Genomic DNA, 21,181 nt, shown 5'->3' on the forward strand with positions numbered 1-21,181 from the left:
AGTCAAGGGGTTGGATACAGGGAAAACAAATGAAAAAAAGGTGCTGTGGTGTCTGCTGGCTGGGTGCAGTGCAGGTAATTGATGCAGGGCCACAGTGGCTTTTCATTGCCCTTCTGCCTTGCTGCAGTTGTTTACATCAGGACTCAAGAAGCCTCTAGCCTCAGGTATTCCACTGCCAAATTTTATCTGGTTGCCTCTCCAACCTGCACAAAGGGAGTTGTTCAGGCTTTTCTTCTGATTTGAGTCCTAAACTTAGAGAACCTCTACTAAACACTGTTAAAATATACTTAGCTTGTGGCCCAATCCTAAGCACTAGTGGTGGAAAGTTTTGGGTATGAACCTCCATTTTAGGGTGGCGTGAGGTCTTGCCTGCAGTGTTTCCTAACCATAACAGAGCAGAGTGCTTTAATGCAGAGGCACAGTAATGATAATGCTTTAGGTTCACAAATACCTTGTATATGTAGTTAATACATGAATCCCTCCAGCTCTCTCTACTCAAACCAGCCACCTTCAGGGACAAATCTTAAGTATGAAGCTGTGCACAGGCAAGTTGATGGGTCTTTTTCAATCTCCAAAGTGTCCTTCTTTTCACTTTTCCAGCCCCACCTGCACTGAAGCTGTCTGTCAATGAGACACTGGTGGTCAACCCTGGTGACAACATCACTATGCAGTGCTCTCTGACGGGCGGTGACCCACAGCCAGAGGTGGTTTGGTCTCACTCTCCTGGCCCAATGCCTCCCAACAGCCTTGTGCAAGGAGGCAACCTCACCATCTGGAGGATCCACGTGGAGGACTCGGGCTACTACAATTGCACGGCCATCAACAATGTGGGGAACCCAGCAAAGAAGACAGTGAACCTGCTAGTGCGGTGTGAGTTGCCCTTTTTTCCCAAAGCATGGGTTTTCAGAGTAGAGTATCTAGATTTGCATTTCTCCTGGCTGTTCTTGTACAGCTGAGGGTGAAAGTGATAATTAGCAGAGATCAGTATTCTGGAGAAGCTGCTACACAAGCTTCTTTGCTCCCAGACCGGCAGCTGTGCTAACATTGCTTGCAGCCACATCCCAGGCTGTAGCACTATGCTGGGCTGGAGAATGATCCCAGACTTCCAGATGTGAGAACCTCAGGATATTTTGTGGGAACAGACCTGGGGGAGGTCTTGGGACAGATTTCGCATGCTTTTCTGAGGAGCAAAGAGCTCTTGTCTTGTCCTATGCAAGACACTTTGCTGTCCCTAACCAGTTTTTCACTTGTGTTCATCTCAGCCATGAAGAATGCCACCTTCCAAATCACCCCTGATGTGATCAAAGAGAGCGAGACCATTCAGTTAGGGCAGGACTTGAAGCTCTCGTGCCACGTGGATGCTGTCCCTCAGGAGAAGGTTGTCTATTCCTGGTACAAGAATGGGAAACCAGCCAGGTTCTCAGACCGGTTGCTCATCACCAGGAATGACCCTGAGCTCCCACCGGTGACCTGCAGCTTGGAGATTATTGACCTGAGATTCAGTGACTATGGCACCTATCTGTGTGTGGCAACCTTCCAGGGAGCACCCATTCCTGACCTCAGTGTGGAGGTGAACATCTCCTCAGAGACAGGTGAGCCTCTCTGTGGCAGCTGGAGACCTCAGAAGAGTGGTCGGCATCACTAGCGGTGCCCTATCCTCATTCCTCTGGCTTTTTCAAAGGACTTCACGTAAGCATCTTGAATCCCAGTAAGAAAGAGTCTCAAATCCTCAGGTAAACACTTGGCTGAGACTGGAAATGGGTAATAGTTACAGCTCCTCTGCCAGATGTGTTGTGCACCAAACAGTTCTTCCCTTATGTTTTCTCCCTGTGAAAAGTCTGAAGTGCAGTCCAGTCAAGATGGGTTTTGGAGTGTGATTGTTCAAAGAAGCGTCTAAATTGTGAAGGAAGAAAGAGGGGATGGTATTTCACCAAATTTCAAATGTCCCTTTGTTTAGAAGGAAGTAAAAGAGAAAGAAAGCTGCTCCTTCCTCTCTTTGATGTTGCTCATGAGAGATGTCCCTTTTTTCAGCTCTGTGGCCAGGAGATTGGTATCATCTGTCATAGCAAATTCTGTGAAGAGCTTTAATGTTTACTGAATTGCAATTGCAGTCAGTCTTGAGCACTCTCTGTAGGGGGCTAAGTGTTATAAATACCCCCCACTTTAAACTCAGGGTCAAAGCTTCACCCCATGGCTTGGGGAGGACAGAACTAATCCGTAAGTGTGTTTGTATGTCACCTTGGGGACTGAAATACAGGGTCTCAGGGCTGCCTTTTTGTTTCCAGGGAAGTGGTGGGTCCAGCCCTGTTCTCCATTATATCCATGTCATCTTGCTGCCTTTCCAGGACCTTGAGGGTACGACACAAAGCAGCATTGGGCTAGTAACCTGATGAGGACTCCAGAAGGAAGCCAGCTGCCAACAGATTTTGTCCTGAACCTTCACAGAAAGTTTATTCTCAATCCCTGGTTGGGCTGAACCCATTGGTCAGGCTGGTCCCAGTCTTGATTCTGGATGTTGCTTACTTCAGTCCCACAGCAGAAAGTGCTGTGACTGCTTTTGATGCTTTGGGAAGGCCCTGTCTCCCAGCAGAAACACTGGGGCCAGCATGCTCCCAATGGGACTGTGCCCAGGGCTCATTAGCAGCCTGGAGACCAAGCCTTGACTGTGCCATGTACCTAAACGCTGCAGGGTGGTGCTTCCCTTCTGCTGGCAATCCTTTTTGCCCAAGATCACTAGATGGCAGAGTGCAGTTGTGTTTAAGGCTGCAAGGGTAGGAGGCAGCGAAGGGCTGGGAGACCCTGGATGATCCCACCAAAGGCTGGACAGTGTCTGTTGGCGCAGGTGTTGGTCCAAGAGCCAGCTGGCCGCTGCCTCCAAGGATATGTCTGTGGTGGCAGGTTGCCCCATGCTCTGGCCCAGCCGGTGCAGGGTGAGCCCCACATGCTCATGTGAATGCCGCTGATGGGGAAGGACAGGAGGGTGGCTTGGGGCATTTTGATGCCTTTCTTTGGCATCCTGTGCTAGCAGGACTGCTCTGTGACCCAGAGGGTGAAAATGGCCATCCCTGCTGGAGCAGCCCTTCATGCAGCTTCATGTTTCCCTGCTGAGCAAAGCCTGAGCTTGCCAAGGTGACTGCCTCCACTGAGCAGCACTGAGGAGAGAGAGCTTTAATTAAAAAATTATATCTTCAAATGCAATTTATGGCTTTTCCCTATGGAGAAAATTGCCTTTCTTCAGGTGACCATCTGGCAGTGCTGGGTGCTGAGAGTGCTGTCGTCCCTTTGCTCTGTGTGGGACAGGGTGTGATGAGATTCCCCAGCCCACAGGAGACCTGCAAATTGAAAATGTGGCCTCCCTGATGCATAGAGAGGTCACTGCAGAGGGAGATTGGGCTGGAGCAATCCTAAATTTGCTCTTAAGGCAGCTGTGGGCTGTAACGTGTGCAATTACCATACCGCACACTCCTTTGCTGGAGTTGAATTGAGCTAACATTGGTCAGACCAGCTTGTTACAGGCTCTGCAGTCCTAAACTTTGATTTAAATGGAAATGAAGTATGTGGCCTTTGCAGTTATGGAAGTGTCAATCCAAGTGCAGGATTGTCAGCCGGAAGGGCTGAAAGAGGAGCTTTCAGAAAATTATTATGGCCCTATTGAACTGTTAACTCTGAAGCCTAATACAGATAAAATGCCAATATTACATGGAGTTTAGCACAAACATCCTCTTCCTCAGTTCTTGGTGGAGCTGGGGACATGAACAACAAACCTCTTCCCACCAACACCTCTGCCCCCTTTAGCTGCAGTCATGTGGTTTCTTCTGAGCTTTGTTTATCAGAGAAGTTTTGTTTGTCGGTTGTAGCTGGATATTTCTTGAGCATTACTGTGCCTGGGTGAGCTGTTCCCAGCCTGGCTTGAAAGGGATACCAGAAATTATTTTTGCTGGTACACATTTCTTGCTCGAGTAAGCTGGAGATACCTGGTGCACTGTAAACCACAATATAAAGTAAGCAAAGGCACTTAACAGAGCTGGCTCCTTGCTGTAGTTTAGGAGTGGACAGGGATCCTAGATGTCTGATGATGCTGGAGATGTGATCTACAAGCACTAGTCCTGTAAGTCCTAATTTTGGTCTGACATGTGTAAGGGAACTAGATACCTTGGCAGATAAAACTTCTGTTTATTGGCCAAAAGACCACAGTTCTATTTTGGAAATTCATTGAGCAGAAATGGAGAATAATGGATCAAAGAGGCTTTTGACTTTGTGTTCCTCTGTTGTAGCCCTGCTGCTGGATGGCATTTTGCCACCAGAGGGATGGGAGCTGGAAGACTGTCCCAGTACCACTAGTGCTTGTCATTGGGATATATTGATGGATCTTTCTTGATGCCTTGCATCTCCAGATGCTGTAGGATGACTTACATGGGCACTGTGTTCTTATAGGGGTTGCACTGTGTCAAGTGGAAACCTTTGGAGTTCAGGGCTGTTGGTATGAATCAAACATGAGCATCTCAAGAAAATTCCTTGCTTTCTGGAAACTCATGGTAAAATGATTCCTTTCTTATCTCCCTTTCAGTGCCACCAACCATCAGCGTCCCTAAGGGTCAGTCCACAATCACCGTTCGGGAGGGCTCCCGGGCTGAGCTGCAGTGCGAGGTTCGAGGGAAGCCCAAGCCACCCATCATCTGGTCCCGGGTAGATAAGGAAACCTCCATGCCTTCAGGGACAATGACAGTGGAGACGTATGATGGGAAGCTGCGCTTGGAGAGCGTGAGCCGAGAAATGAGCGGGACCTATAAGTGTCAGACAGCCAGGTACAACGGCTTCAACATCAGACCCCGGGAAGCCCTGGTGCAGCTGAACGTGCAGTGTGAGTATAACCGTACGGGACCTGAATGCCTGTGCACACAAAAGCCTGGGGGCTATGAAGGGTTGACACACTCAGTGCTGCCTTCAGGCAGAGCTGACCTTTCTTGCTGGGCTGAGCAGACAATCTCTTTTGTCTGGAGACCTTTGGACGGTTTATATTTAATTGGTCTGGCTACACAGGGCAAAAGGCAGGATACCATATGGCCAGCACGTTGCATGTGGAAGGGAGAGGTGTTGTGTGGTTGTATGCGATGCTTTCCATTTCTCTGCCAGTGGATGAGTACAGAACAGCAGCTTTACCAGGTGTGTGTGTGCATCACATATGTGTAAAATACCTTCAGGGTATGTTAGTAAGTTTGTAAAATCAAGCACTCGAATGTTAATTAGACCATTTCCACTCCACAAGCCTTTCTTCCACTTAGTCACCCCAATTGTCATTTCTGGACAGGCCTGAACCCCTTTGCCTGAAAAGTAGTGCTAGGCAGACCCTATCAGGGACTGCAGAATCCCAAATGGTTTCTGTGCAGTAAAGCTGTGAGTAACAGAGAACTGATTCGTAACATGTGGTGTATTGAGTGATTTCAGTGATGGGTTGTGCTCCCAGCCCCACTTGAAGGCAATATCTATGCATAGACACAAACTTAGAGGGAGGGATGCTGCTGGTGTCTGCATTGACTGTCTCCATCCTTTCCCTTCAGGGGTTTCCCCCTCCAGAGAAGTGAGTGCCTGCTCAGCTCCCGTGCTCTTGAGGTGTGTTTTGACATGCAAAGGTCTGTACTCTCTCCTTCAAGACTTTGAATCAGACGGGGGAAGGCAACTGGGTAAAACGCCTTGATCTGGAAGGAGCTGTAGCCCTCCCTGCAGACCTCGTCCCATTGGGATACTGTGATTGCTTAACTCTCATAGAGTCCTCTGAGCTGTGTAGATCTGGCAGGTGTGGGACGGGTAGGGAGCAGGTTAATTTGCACCTGGGCATGCTGCCTCTGAGCTGCGACTGACGAGCCTCCACACACAGCACAACAGCTCTCATTAGACATGCTGCCACACTCCTCCCAGGCTTAGTGTCTGGGAAGAGAGTGAGACTGGAGCAGATAACCTGGCTGAAGCCAACCAGACTCACTGCTCACAGGTGCAAGCTGCTGGGAGCACAGCAGTAACGGAGGTGTGCAAAATCCTGCAGGCACTTTGACAGTTTAAAGGTCCCTTTTTAAAATGATCCCTGTCCATTCAGGAGCATGGTGGGAATTAAATTACGGGATGAGGACAGGGATATGTGTGCAGATCTCCATGCAGGTAAGTATGTGTGGAGAAATTTCCCTTAAGCAGAGTGGAAACATGCATCTTGGTTTAAGCTGACTTGGAAGGCAGGCTGGGTCAGGCATATGGGACATGACAGGGAGGGTGATTTTTGGTCACCCCAAGAACTGATGGGAGATGCAGCAAAATCTCAGTCTGGACCATCAGAGTTGCTGGTGTTCTGTATGGTGCTGGTGTTTGAAAGCTGTGTGGTCCTCGCTGACCCTCATTGACCCTGTAGAGGGAGCAGCAGGGTCGAGCCTGGGATGAACTCAGGCTTGCTAGGTGGTCTGGAGGAGGATCTCAGCCCTGAATCTTGGGCTGGAGGGGGAGGACGTGACTTCACACACAAGAAAGATGGTAGGTACAAGCCAGAAGCTGTTCTGGGGCCTTTCATGTGACCTGCAAGAAGGCAAAGATGTGATGAACTTCTGTGTAAAGAACAACGCAAAGTACTCCTCCTATAGCTTTTCCCAAAGCCAAGCAATGCTTTGCTGTGATCTCACCCAAGTAATGGTGGCATAGTCCATGCAGCAGCCCACTGAAACGGTCCTCTTCCTATCTCCATCAGTTCCCTGTACCCTTAGTTGGAGCTGGGTGTGTACTGAGGGCTTGTTATTTGTTATTATGGCAGCACTGCCTGGTCTGCGCCTGAGCAGGCACCTTTGGTTTCGGAGCTGTCAATTTGCTCCTTCCATCAGCATGAAAAACAAACTGTGAAGCAAGAAAGTAGGGCAAGAATTGCCCTCGTCCCCTTTATAGGCTGCCCCCTTTTCCCCTGAAAAACAAAACAAAACAAAACAAACCAAACCACAAAACAAAATACCAGCAAATAACAGCGTCCCTGTTTATTGCTCTCCTCCTTGTTCACGCAGCTGGAAGGAGGGGGGTGCTGCGGCAGGGGCCGCAGTGGTTAATTGAAACGCAGCTCTCCAGCGTGGGTAGCTCATTAGTCCAGTGGCTTGCTCTGGAATTCTCATCTTGTTGGAAATGGGGATCGTGTGGCTCCTGCAGCCTCCATGATGAGCGCTTCCCCTGCCTCCCCCAGCCTGTGCATCCCATCGGAGAACCCACTCTGGTTTAGTGTGCATCCACACAGGTGTTTGCATGCACATGTGTGTGTGTGTGTGTGTGTGCACACAGAAGTGCCCATTCGTGTGTCAGTGCGAGCTCCTTTTGAACTGTCTCACTCAAGGGAAGAGCAAATTCTGAGTGATAACGTGGCTGTTTCTCTGGTTTGCTCCAAAGCTAAAGTTGCAAAATCAATACAGCAGATCTGATTAGATGTCAGAACCTGTTTCTGTGTTTCTCTTTTCTTTTTTTCTCCCCTCACCCTCATGCATATAGTGCTGTATGGTAACAAACTAGCCCAGAAATAGGCTTTGCCAACCGCACTGCAGTATGGAAAGAGAATAAGAAGACAAAAAGAACAAGTCAGCTGTCAAGAAAAAAGTGTTTGGGCTTTTTCTTATTTTTTTTTATTTTGCAAGCAGAAAAAATTGCTCTGCTTTTATCTTATGAGCTGAAATTGTCTGTCATCAGCTCCCTGACAAGCTGGATGGTCTGTTCCCTGGACTTCTTGGTCTGAACTGTAGAGCTTTGGAAGATTAATAAGTTCATGAAAGTCCTTGCAGCCTTATAGCTCTGTGGTTAAGGTGAAGAAATATTGTATACTGGTGAGAGCAAGAGACTGGGCTTGTCAGAACTCCTGAGAATTTGGCTACCACTCGGAGTGGCAGTGTCTTGTCATCTTTTCCTGGATCTTCAAAACAGGAATAAAACTGAGCCATCTCTTAAAGGATTTGTGAGGCATAATAAACTTAGCACTTTGAAATCTTGAAATTAAAATAGTAATGGAAAGGCAGAGTGTCATTGTTATTAACATCAGTGCTGTTGCTGATTATGTTGTTAAGGCTCTTTTCAGGACCAAGTACTCACTCAAGAAGATCCCAACAGAGGAAGAAATCCTCTGCAGAGCTGGGTTTAGAATCAGGGCTGGGTCACCCTGTGTAGCTGAGATAGCATAAGGCTGCAGAACACACACTGGGCTTGAAAATGTGCAGCGCTCTGGGGTTTGGAATACAAAGTGTCATTTGAGCCAATATATGTATGAAAGGAGGCAAGAAAGAAAGAGTGAATGTGTGAATCAGTGAAAAGGATGCTACCTAGATACAAATTTAGCAAGTACTTAATAACAAATTGCAAAAAAAATACATTAGCCATGTATCCTAAAAGCCTGGTGAGAATAACATTTCCATGAATTACAAAGATTAGTAGTGACTCTAAACTCTAGCTGTTGCTGGAACTGGCCTTTGAGATGAATGTTTTATCACTGTGAATATTACATTGTTTGTTAGAGCCTCATATAACAGTGTGGTACAAATCCCCATCCCCATGCATTGTCCTGCTTGAATAATATTGTCAGTCCTGAACAGCATATAATTAATTACTGGACAGCTTAGTCAAAGTCCAGCTCAACCCTGCCCTTCTCATCGCACCTGATCCTGGATACATCTATTGCAGTATTTCCCACAGATAGGTTTATCCTCCCTCATAGCACTCACTCTTTGAAAGTTCAGGCCCTTGCTTGATCACTGGAATGGGTTCTCCCTCGTCGGATAACCACCAATGCTGGGTAGCTGCGTACCCATCTCCTCTGTTGAGAGATGTTAATTAGTTCACCAAATTTTGGTGATTGGATAGGCAGACTTTTGCTGGTGCCATTCTTGTCTTTGGCAGAAGTCTTGGTGTCTCTATGTGCCCAAAGAAAGAAGGGAAGACGAATGGGGAGATATTTGCATAGGGCTGACCTTGTTTTGGATAGTCAAGTCTGAAAGGTGATCCTGTTTCTCATCTCTAGGTCACACAGCTGGTGAGAAAGACTGGAAGAATAATTAACCTGAGTGTCTCCTTCCCTAGAATAACACAACCTGCAAATTTGGCCCCTTCGGGATCCAAATAATAGTCCACAATCATCTGGGATTGATCTCCAAAGGATTTGGCTTATTGCCCTTAGGTAGAGTTTTCCCATATTAAGCAGCCAGGTGGAATATTGTGCTTTGTCCTCAAAGAACTGTGAATATTAGGTGTAATTGGGAAAGCAGACTGGCATTCCCTTTGGAGGGGCAGTTGTCATGGTTAACAAGACTTCAGGAGACATTGCATAGTCCCAGACATAGGCATTGCCGTAGGGCTGGTGACCAGCAGGTCTGGCTCTGCCCTGACCTGGAAGGCAGCCAGGATACATCCTGCTGGGGCATCTGTTGCCCTTGTCACTTAAACTAATGTTCAGGTGGGCACAGATATGTTTTCCTAGTCAAGCTCACACGCTAGCAAATGTTATTCCTGGTCACATGCTGTTGACTCATTCCTCCTTAAAATCCTGCTGAACTTTATATCAAGCGGACAATAGTCAGCATCAATTTCCTCTGTTATCTATGTAGCAAACAGGAGAGGAGGGAGGAGAGGAGGGGGTGATACTGTAAATAAATAAGAAGCATTGCTGGATCCATGCAACTGGAAATGGAAATGTGTTAAACTGTTTCAATCAACTGGTGAAGCCATCGTTCAATGTCAGTGCTCTTTGCTGGTGCCCTGCCCCCTCTGAAACATAAGCTTGGATATTAACTGCTCCATTAAAACCGCTCCTGAGACATGTTCCTGGCATGGAGGTGTTTCTTCAGAGTGTCTGGGACCAGACTTCTGGCTCCTGATAGCTCCTTGCTGTTCTCGCTGCCTGTATGAAAGGAGTCTAAGAGAAATAGGACTGTCTGTGGCCAGAGCTGACCTGTGTCTGTGACTGAGCTGGCTTATCTATCTTGTTACTTGGCCATGTGAGCTGGAGTATGGAGCCATCTGCAAAGAATTTTAGACTTGGTTGGTTTCATTTCTGAGAGTATTTATTAATAGTGACTGTTTAAATTTTTAATTATTTTCATCAGCAAAGTCTATCCTGACACCATCCTCCGAGCTGAGGAGCACAGTTCAGGAGCTAACTTAGGGGTAGAAGGTGATTTTTTCTTTCTACCCTTGCAGTGGTTGAGGTTTTCCTGCCTTCCCATTTGTGTTTCAGTACTGCTCTTCTATATTGTACAGGTCATGCTCCCAAGAGAGGGAAACCTTGGTCTCTTCTACCAAACAGAGCTCTAGGATGCTCTGGTTCATTTTAGACCGTCAGAGGCTTAAGAATGAACTGATGCTCTGGAGAAGATGTTCCTGTATTCAAAGCCACAGGAAAACTGTGCCTTCTGACAGTTTAGTGTCTGCAAACCTAGAGACTTTCATTAGCGAAAAGAAGAAAATAATTTGTGGTCATGGACATGACCTCGAACCACCAATCTGAACAAAGCCTGACCTGATTCCACTTTGATGGAAATCCTCCCTGGTTATCTCCTAATTTGTTGTACAGAGGTTTGTATGATTTAAGCTGGAAGTACACACATTATTTCTGTGATTCTATCAATGCACATAAGCCCCCTTGCTCCCCCCGTTAAGAGCAGAAGAATTTTATTCCTGATTGCCAACGCACTTTCTGCTAGCAGTGTTGTGTCTGGGATTAAGTTGCTTAAAACTTGTGTTTGTGCACGTAGCCCTGTCCTCGGCACTATGGCATTAGGATTGCTCACGCCACTTCCCAGTGCTGGGGCTGCTAACAGCTAATTAGAGTTGTCAGTCTAAGGACAGGCTGAAGAAGGAATCTGTTTTTACTCTGTCATGGCTGTAAAACCAAATGGCCACGATTCAGAGCACAGTAACAACCACAGAGGCTGAGCTGGCCTCAGATTTGTTTTAACAATTATCATCTGTTGGTCCTGAGGCCTGGCAGACAGAGGCTGTGACAGCACTTCCATCAGTTTTGGATTGGGTCTTATGATGGGGTTGTACCAAATGTCGCTGAAAAGAGGATGGCTCCTGTTTGTCTAGGACTTGTTGGCCCTCCCACTGCGGGGCAAGTAGTCTGACAGGCCAAGGATGCTTAGCTGAAACTTTCTTCTCTGTGACCACCTTTGTATTTATGGAGCAAAGCCCCAGGACTCCCAGTGCTGGTTTTTTTGTAGTGTTTGGAGTATGCAGCTTTGGAGGAAAACATCTTTTACAGGGTAAAGCAGTTGCATGAATTTTGGCTGGCCTGCGTTATTACCCTCAGTGGGTAGCAGTCAGGACTTGTGCTGCAAGATCCTCATCTCTTCTCTGCTTGCTGCCTTATGGGGAAGGTTCCCACATGCTGCCACTCACCAAGGTTTTCTTGGGAAGTCTCCCTTGTGCCCTGCGAGCTTTTCTGATTTACCTCTTTGATTGAAATCAGTCTGACAGAGCATGTCTGCACGCTGTGGTGGCCAGGAGATATAGGAGACTTGAGACATAAAGCAAAAGACCCAGATGGCAGGGAGAATTCACTGGAGCAGTGGAGTCTGGGGAGCAGATTTTGCAAAGTGGACGTGTTCAGTCTGTGGCACTGCACGTCAGATGCCAAGCCTGCCTTGAAGAGGGGACCTGGGTCTGCTACTTGAGGTTGCAGCCTGCCTGCACTGCCATTCAGCCTTTGTGCAGCTCATTGCTCATCTCTAAACACTTCTGAGGTTGTGATGTGATGGGCTGAGCAAAAGCTTATGTGAGAGCTCCTCACCTAGAGAGAGAAATTTGTTTGTTCAGAAGAGAACTAGTTTAAAACAGCTAATCCATTTCTTGGATGTTGGTGGGAGAAACAAATACACTTTATGTAAGCTGCTATTATCCTGGGGTATTTTTGGCCAGACTCTCCAGGAAGAGCAACTTAATTTTACTGAGAGAGAGAGAGAGAGACCTGAAGCTGTACAGTTTTGTCAAGAAAGGAGAGACAAGAGCTGTATAGACACAGTGGATGGTAGACAGTCTTGGTCATCTCTGTGGGCAAATGCTCACCCACTGTGGCCCTTTCAGGGTTGAACATCACGTCTCATGCTGTTCTAATTCAGACACTCCTTGTAAGGTTTTCCTGCTATGGCAGCTATTTTCCCTGTAGGACCTAGCTATGCACCAACTTGTTGGGATAAAAAACAACTCCAGGATCCTCTCAGATGCTTTGTCCTGCGTATCCTGCAAGGCTGCGCATGTTTGGGTCTTGCCTGAGCGTATGCTTGTCTTTAAGCCACAGCAGCATACTGCTGCCGAAGTACTGTCAGACGCTTGCCCAGTGCTTCCCGTCTTGCTGTTCTGAAGAAACCACTTTGTTTTTGAACCCTGTTGTTGTCTGGGTTTAGGCTGTAGGTAGAACCACCTGTATCAAAGATCTCCAAACTGCGATACAGCTGGTGGTACCCAGGCTGCATTGAGACAGCCTGGCTGCGGAGAGAGGTGATCCTGGCTCTGCTTCTGTTTGCATGAGGTTGTAAGGCAGTTTCCTCTCTAACATATACTGTGAGTACTTCTGCTGTGTGCTTTCCTGCAGTCAGGTTGGAGATGGCGAGCTTGACATGGCAGCTGTTGCCAAGCTTTCTCTCTTGGTCTGCACAGCACCAGTATGTGCCAAGGCAGAGAAAGGGCCATGGATCCTGGAGCGTGATACTGGATGGGATATTCTCTGCCAGAGGCAGTAGATAGTACTGGGATCTGAGATCATAGGGAATTTGTTAGGGAGACAAGATGATGGTACCTGCCTGTATGGGTTGGGTGCAGTGGGTATATTTGAAAGAGAAAAGCCAGTGGAAAAGACTGGGAATAGGAGAGCTAAAAGGAAGGGAAGTTTTGTTTGTATGCTCTAGCAAAAGAGAGCTGCTGCTGACACCTGAGCAGCATAGATTTGGGAAGGCATGAGCTACATGTGGTAACATTGGCACAAGGAGACACGGGCCAAGGGAGGTGGTAGATGGAGGGAGTTAGAAAACTGCTTTCAGCTCGCATGTTTTAAGGCTGGGGTCATAAGACAGGAAAGGAAGGAATGCCCTGTCCCTATCAAATTTTGCCTCTCAGTGACCGGGAAATAAGCATGTTGAGTTGACCAGGAATAAGCATGAGCTGTGGGAAGGGAGATGCCACAGACCAGGACTCACTGGGGGAACCAGGAAGACATGAAGCAGGCAAAAAAAAAAGCAATTAATTTTCTCATGGTAACTCTCAACCTCTGCACAAGAGTCTGAGGTACAAATTGCTGAAAGCAGCTCTCCACACCTGCAGGAAAGCACAGGGCATCAGACCTATGGACTTAAGACACTGTACTGGGAGACTGAGGGTTCAGTTTTTAGGAAGGGCATAGGGGTCTGTTGGAGCTTTCTGTGGAAAAACAACAGTTCAGTTACTGCTTTCCACTTTGGCCAGTCTCTGAGAAATAAACTGTTTTTTTCTTAGAAGCCAGGAAACAGTGTTTTCTCAATGAGCAGAGATCACATTTCTAACATGCACCTCTTTCACCCTGTTTCACTTCATATAGTTCCTGATTTCCATTCCTCTTTGCCTCTGTATTGCAAACATAAATAAGCATGTGTGTGCACACGCTCCTACCTTATCTCAGCTTTTGCTTCTGATTCAAATTTAATTGGCCTCCAGGACTTGAGATAAAACAGTCAGTTTTCTTTCATGAACCCAGTGATGAACCTGCAAAACCCTCATTGGTCCCAGGCATTGACAGACATGCTTACATTTCCTAGTTGCATGCAGACCTGTTGCATTTTGTATGATTTTGGAGTCCTTGTTTCTAGGGTCGTGTGTGATCGCAGGAAACCATGGAAATTTTTCATTACTGTTGACTGGGAGGAAGCTGACTTCTGAGACTCTTTGCTTGTTTGCCAAGCAGCAAGGGGATGAATGGGATGTAGAAGAGACTGAAAATGACTCAGTTTCTGTGGGGAAGAAGTGTATGGGATAAATCTGTGCTGGCTAAAGAAAGAATGGCAACTGAAGGCCATTCCAGCTGACCCTTTGTAGGCTCTTGCTCTGTTAAGACCTGCTCTGATGTCTGATAAAACGAGTGCTGTAAATCTCATCTTGTCGCTAATATGTGACAACTCTGGGCCCAAGTGTCTCAGCCAAGCATTTGATGAGAGGAACCAGTTGGAGTGCCAAATCTAACAGGGGATTCCAACGGTGGCTGTGATTGAGGTCAAGAGAGCAACAAATAATAGTAGCATTTGCGTTGAACAGGGATTTTCCTTACCTAGTGCTGATTGCAAAGAGATATTTTACTGTCCTAATCATAAGCTAGAATGCAGTAGCTAATAACAACTTAATGCAATATAGATGGGCTTAATAGTGCTAGGCCAGCTGGGATTTTCTGAGCAGTTCATAGCTTATGCATAATACAGGCCCTTTAGCCAACATCTTGGTACTCTGTAAAATTGGGAACTGGGGCTTGAGGGAAAGGGAGCAGCCTCCATCTAAGGTGGTTTGCTGGAAAGAGCACAATGGATCTAAAGGGATGAGAAGGGGTTAGAAGATGGTGGCAGGTGGCTGGGTCAGAGGAAAACGGAGCAACACTCAAAATGGGTTCTTATGGCTTTTTTTTTTGTCTTCCCTTTGGGCTACTTGTAATTAGGCCCTGCAAAAGTCCAGGTTTATGCATGGAAATGGGCAAGGTTTCATTCTGATTAGCTTTCTAGGAACCAGCTCACATGTACAAATGAAAAGATGCAAATGAAACTACCTGCATATTTTAAAGAGCGGAGGTTGGGTTTTGTGGTGTCTTTTTTAAAAACCATTTGGAGAAGCTTACGTACTCCAGTCTACCTGCCCAAAATGCTGGGACTCCAGCTTCCTGATCATTATGAGAAAGCAAAAGCTCTTTAAATCTCTTTATAACCATTTCATGCTGTTTGTCCAGACAGGAGAGTTAGTTATGCAGCAAATGCAGTCTCTCTCACTAGTGTAGCTGAGGAACAAGGCGAGTTTACCTTTGTGGATCTAAACTTGGATTATCTGTAAATTTTCAATGCAGCATCAACTCACAAACTGAAGTGACAGAGAATTCAATGTGTGCCTCAGTAAGTTGTTCCAGCATTTTTTTACTTTCATGGTTCAGTTGTCATGACTTAATCTAAGCCTGTCTCATTTCAGTTTCCAACTACAAGCTCTGTTTATGCCTTTGTCTTCTCACATAAAAAGCTATTTGTTATCAGCAGTCTCTTCCTTGTGTAGTCTCAGACACGAGAACAAGGAATCTCTTAGCCTTTTTTCAATATGCAATCCAGAAAGAGACTCTTTAGCCATTCACCGAAAGGCATATTTTCCAGCCCTTGATTCATTTTTTACAGCCCTCTTCTCAGTTATTATTATTATTTTTTTCAACATCATTCTGGCAGTATGGGCACCTGTATTAAACAGATTTTCAAAAATTATCTCACCGATGCAGATATAGAGGTGATGCCCATTTCACAATATGTTTAGTAAGTTTTGGCTTAATCATCCAGAGATTTGAACATCTTTGGACTACAGAAGTAAGCTGAAAGCTGCTATTCAGTGGGTTACATCAACTCAGTCTCCTCTTGGAATCATTGTCTCTTTCCTGAAAAGAGTGACACATTCTTCCTCAACAGTTTCCTTTCCAGATTTTTACATTATCTGAGGTAAATTGAATGCTGTTACCATAAGCCCGTTACATCAAGCAGAACAATATGTCTGTATGAGGTATCTCTCCAGTATGTTATTTACTGCCATGTATTTTGTGTCCTCTACAGACATTGGTATCTTATCCTGACAGAGGCACTTAAGGATGGTGATGGTCAGTTATTGGACATTAAGGAGCTGGTTTTGTGTGGGAGGGAAGGAAACAAAGCACAAGCCACATTCCTGTGCTGTGCCAAAATCTGTGCCCAGTCACCCCAGCCACAAATGGGTGTAAGGTCATTCAGAAACTTAAGGTGGTTGTGTGTGATGTTTGCTACACATCCTGAACAGGGAGTGTTCTAATTGATATGCTTTAGCTATGCCAACCTCCGGCTGGGTCTTTGACCTTGATGAAGATGTGAAATAACATCAGTTTAAGAGGTTCATATGGGATCTCACTAGAGAAGTCTTCCTAGAGAAGTTCTTCCCTCTCACTAGAGAGATCTCAGTGGTGCATGCACCCATTTAAAATTTCTTTTTGAACTCTTTCAGTTAATGTGTTTTTAATCTGCTTAATGTGGGCCGCATTTGAATAGTATTACATCTTCAGTTAGTCTGTCTTGTGGAAGAAAGCCAGCATCTTTCCAATGCCTGAGGATGTTATGACAAGACAGTTACTTTTCTTGTTGCTTTCTCAAACACTACCCAGTTTGTCTGCCAAAGACCCATAAAACTATATTAATCATCATTCATTTTTTAACTTGTAAAGTTGCAGCCCACATTCATCTTCCATGAGTTTTTTTCTGCAATCAGTGAGGAATAAAAAGGTTTATTGCTATTGGTTCTGAGGTCTCTTCTGCTCTCATTGACCCAATTGGTTCGTGTTTGTATTCCCATAGGTAATACATGCATGTATGTATTCTGGAGGGTACAGAATAATTTTATCTCTTCTGGTGTTTCCAGGATGCTATCACAAACCTACCCTTAAAGGCCTGGCTAAATTAAGTTTTCCCCCGTCTTTTCCTGCTTTCTGTGGTATTTTCAAGGTTTTTATGATCTGTTGTTAGTCTGTTATTCTGCCATTTTTGCACTGATGAAGTCAAATGAGAGTACACAGATCCAAGGTCACAGGACACAAAGAAAGCTGGTTCTTATCACAGATTTAGCCACAGATAATGCCAGATTTAAGTCCAGGCAGGTTCTTTCCAGAGCTGTAGAAAGAATTATGCCCTCTGTCTGCCTGTCACAGTGGGATAGCTCAGCAAACATTGCTGAAACTTGTTCAAAATGCCCTTTTCACCTGGGGTGTCTGATTCCGGGAGGTGTTATTGTCTATCACAGAGAGGCTGGAAGGAGCAGTATGCCACATTACAGTGTGTGCTGCTGCAAGCCCTTGGGATAATAATTGCTGTCGGACTGACTCAGGCCAGGATCCACTTTCAGATCTTGACACAATGGGTCAAACTATGGAAGGTGAAGGCCTTACTTTTTGTCTCCCAGAAGAGTCAGGAATATGAACAATGGAAGTGTTATGGCACCAGCTTCAGGCATTTATCTGTTGGATCAAAATCCAGGCATCAGGAGAAGCAAAGGACTGGGTACTTCCCATTTGTCCTGCATATCGCCTTTGCTGCAGCCGAAGTCCTCCTCAGTCGACATGAAAATGTAGCTGTGTGAGATAGGCATGTGCGCACATTACAGAGATGCTGCTCCTCCAAATGGTTCCCGCAGTGCTGGCCCAGATTGAGGTCGGCCACAGAAGCAGCCTGGAAAATCAAATGTCAGAGCAGATTTATCCAGTGAGCGGGACTGTTCATAGATTTCCCTCTCCTGGTCCAAGTCCAGAGGAGATGGGACAGAGCTGATAGCCAGATGGGGAGGTTGATGGAGCAGGCTGCTGTCCTTGAACAATTGCCAGTTCTGCCCTTGGCCTCCTTCCTGTGCCCTCTGCTGCAGAGGAGACCCCCATCCCTGGAGAGTGATATCTGGGAGCCCACAACACCTGTGGCTGCCAGAAGTGACAGCACTCTGCCTAATGTAAGGAAGGACAAGAGCTGCAGGGCTGCACCTCCTTCAGCAGCAAGGCTGGTGTGCTGCTGCTGCTCTGGAAACACAGTGGCAATGTAAAGAGAAAACATGAAGTTTCCAGTGGGGGAGTGAGTCCTCCATAGCTCGAGTCTATGCCCTTCTCTGAGATGGGCAGTATTATCCGGGCCTGAAGAAACGGGACTGCCAAATCCTCTGCTGTCTCCATAGCTGGTCAGCAGCTTTGAGAATAAGGTGTAGGGAGATGATTCTGTGTAACCAGCAATCTGCTGAAGATACATTCATGAAAAGCTATGACAGTTACAGATATGACAGGTAATTTTCATAATTGATCAGTAGAGGAGGAGTTGGACACAGGCACTTACGAAATTCACTCATTTTAAATGCATGTAGGTAACAGTGTGAAGGATAGATGAGAAAGACAGGATTTTCAGATGGCAGAGATGGTGGTTATTTGGCAGCTGATTTTTTGGAGTTGGTCACTATTCTGAAAGACCTCAGCCATTCTATCTGGTGGACTGCCTGAACCTATCCTCATTTTTCCATCCTTTGTCCGTGATTGCTTTGATCTACCTTGATTCATCTGAAGATGATGATGACAGTGATGAAGAGGTAACCATCCAGAGAGTGACAGCAAAAATGCTTACAGTAAAAAATGTTCTTGCCTCTCCTTTCTCTATGCTGTATATACTGATCCTGTGTTTTTAAACTGCATGCATTTCTTAAGTTCCAGTATGCACCACCCCCCTTGTTACATTAATTCTTATGGGAAAAATTGCTTCCATATCTGTTGACCTCAGCTGCTTCATCTGTAAGACTGAACGTTTGCCATAAATCTTTTAGTTTGAGCATCCTTTCAGCCTTTTTCTGAACGGTTACGTTTTCATCGTCATCATCTTCCTCAGATGAATCAAGATCAATCAAGGATGAAGGATGGAGAAGTGGGGTAATGATGACAGTTAGCGGAGCAGAATATTAAACGTTTGGCGGCAGAACTCTGAGGCAGTGGATAGAGAAGTGATGGAGAACTGGGTGTTGCTTTATGCTGAGTTCTTCCTCCTTGGCCGAAATTCCCTAATACGCCTGAAGGAGAGACAGAGGAAGAGCCTGGTTTGTGTGGGGAAGCTTGTCCTCTTTCCACTCTGTAGTTAAGTGGAGAACCAATGCATTAACTCTTCCTGGTCTAGCTTTGCCCCATAAGTCCCTAGCATAGACAAAGAATTCAAAGTAAACATATAAAGGAGTGCTGGTTAATATTTTATTATCTTAATTGCCTTGGATGGTCCTCCTTCCCCTACCAGGCTCTTTCCAGCTTGGATCTCTCCACTTTCCAGCTCTGATCCCAGCACCCCATCACTAAAGCAGATCTGATTCTTTTAATCAACATTTCTGCTTTTGGCTATGCTGCCTCTTGCTTTGCCTGCCTGTTTGGAAAGCAGCTGTGGAGGGATCATCTAGTGCTCCCAATTTAGCTTTCAAACTGAAAACAGAAGGTGAGGTAATGCTGTTGTCCAGCTGTGAACAGAAGGCTCTGACCACCTATGACCCTGACAATCATTGCATTTCTAAAGCAGGGACTCTTCTCCATTTTGACAGGATTGCAGTTCTTGGAGGAACTTTCTTCTGCAGCCTCTCTGCCCTTAACTTTCGGTTCTTTTAATAAAAGGATCCAAACATAGAGAGGGAATTGTATTGGATAGAATAGGAGCCAGTAAATTCCATATTCTGGACATAAGCCCTAGCAGTGGCACTAGTTGCATGCTGTCTGGAATGTAAAGATTTTTCACTGTATTTTCTATGGGGAAAGTGCAGGCTGGTGTCTGCTTTCCTTCCCAGGGCAGCTCTGTTGTGGCATGCAGCAGCTCGAACACAGGAGGTGTCTCCTGTCCGAGAGCAGGACATGCTCTTGTTTCTCATACATTTACTTTGGTCTGCATTCATCCCACCTAGCAGAGATGTGGAGGCTGAGATCACCTTAGGCTCTCTGTGCAGGCACAGAATGAAAGGAGGTAATACCAGCTGGGGATTGTCACCATCCGAATCGTCCTCTTGAGATGTCCCTCTCACTCGATGGCTTTGGAAGGAGGTGGCATTCCTAACTTGGGTGCCTCAATGAAGAGCCTTAAGTTAGATGGGATAAATTTGAGCTCTAAAGTCCTGTTCCAGCTCGCTCCAGGTTTGCTGTCAAACCTGGAGGGATGATCAGTCCTTTCTCAGTTGTTCAGAATCCTTCTCAGGAATGTGGAGGGCCTATCCTAGGAAGAGGAACATCACAGATCGGCTGTTTTCTCTCTATTTTCCCTCTGTGGAAGCATAGGGAATGCATGCTGCTGTGGTGGACCAAGCAGCTCTCTTTCTTCTCGCAAGGTTGCAAATGGTACCTGTTGATCTGTGCCCCATTATAAGCCCCTGTGCTCTGTTTTTCTCTGCCAGACATGTGAGGAGAGTCAGAGCTGTAGAATCAGCTTTCTCTTTTATTTTCTCTTTTCCCAAACTTTTTGCAATGATTCCTCTGGCATTTAAAACTCTAAGACAGTGTTTCTACTCAAAGAAAATAAAATATAAATAGGAACTAAAGTTGTGCTTCTGCCACCTGAAGAGCAGAGGAAGGAGAGAAGGGGGGATTGTAAAGATACATAGACACATGCATACAGGCACATATAAAATGTCAACATCATCTTGTCAAGGACTCTGGGAGAAGAAAAGAGGACTAAGAGTTCTCTCCTCTAGTATTTGTTGAGGTTGGGGGCTACTGGGTATAGGACAGAGTTGATTGCTAGGACATAAAAACACCTATGGGAAGAATTTGCAGTAGGCTTAAACTGCAGCAAGGGATTTGGGTTATATGGTAAGAAACACTAGCAATAAACTCTGAAGTAAGAGGAAAGATGTGGATTCTAAATTTTGTAAGAAAAAATCTCGTTTGGTTCTTTATTAGTGGGTTGATTTTTTTTTTCCTTAGTTTGCACTGGCAATGAGTTGCTTTATTCCCAGAACTACCCAGCTGAGTGGCTTACCTATGAATTATTGAGTAGTAAGATAACTGGTTCTCTGCCAAAAGTTAATGCATATGGGATGCTTTGGGGGAAAGATTATCATTGGCTGACTGTTAGTGAATGTTTGGACCTAAACTATTTATATGCTATCGGGAGCGGCATGTCACTGCCAGCCCAATTTGTTAAACAGAAGCATGTAATAACAGATGCATGGGTATTAGCTGACATCTCGTTATCTTCTAGAAGACAGGAGTAGAAGCTGAGCAGAGAGTTGGTGGTCTGATGCTGCTACTCATGGGAGGGCTCTCCTCTTGTGGGGATGTGGGTGGGCAGGAGAGCCCCAGATCTGCCCCAGCGATCATCCTGCTTCACTTTGCTATAACTGGCAAAATTGGCTGTGAGTTAGAGACAATATTTTCGTGTTAGTCTGTGGCAAAAATACCCAAAACCCTAGATTTGGGTTATGGCAT

The 21,181-nt window shown here is 45.8% G+C and overlaps 1 protein-coding gene across 1 annotated transcript in view; it reads left to right on the plus strand.

Moving 5' to 3' along the window:
* MDGA1 (MAM domain containing glycosylphosphatidylinositol anchor 1) overlaps positions 1-21,181 on the plus strand; it is a gene marked incomplete at its 5' end in the record, with an annotated part of 91,155 nt that overhangs the window by 14,238 nt on the left and 55,736 nt on the right. Inside the window, 3 exons of the mRNA XM_010180024.1 lie at positions 601-870; positions 1,263-1,592; positions 4,568-4,861. Of these exons, the coding sequence (XP_010178326.1) occupies positions 601-870; positions 1,263-1,592; positions 4,568-4,861 (894 nt within the window). The remainder of the gene's footprint in view (positions 1-600; positions 871-1,262; positions 1,593-4,567; positions 4,862-21,181) is intronic.

Source organism: Mesitornis unicolor, unplaced genomic scaffold (assembly GCF_000695765.1).
Source record: "Mesitornis unicolor isolate BGI_N332 unplaced genomic scaffold, ASM69576v1 scaffold16812, whole genome shotgun sequence".
Classification (NCBI taxonomy): Eukaryota; Metazoa; Chordata; class Aves; order Mesitornithiformes; family Mesitornithidae; genus Mesitornis; species Mesitornis unicolor.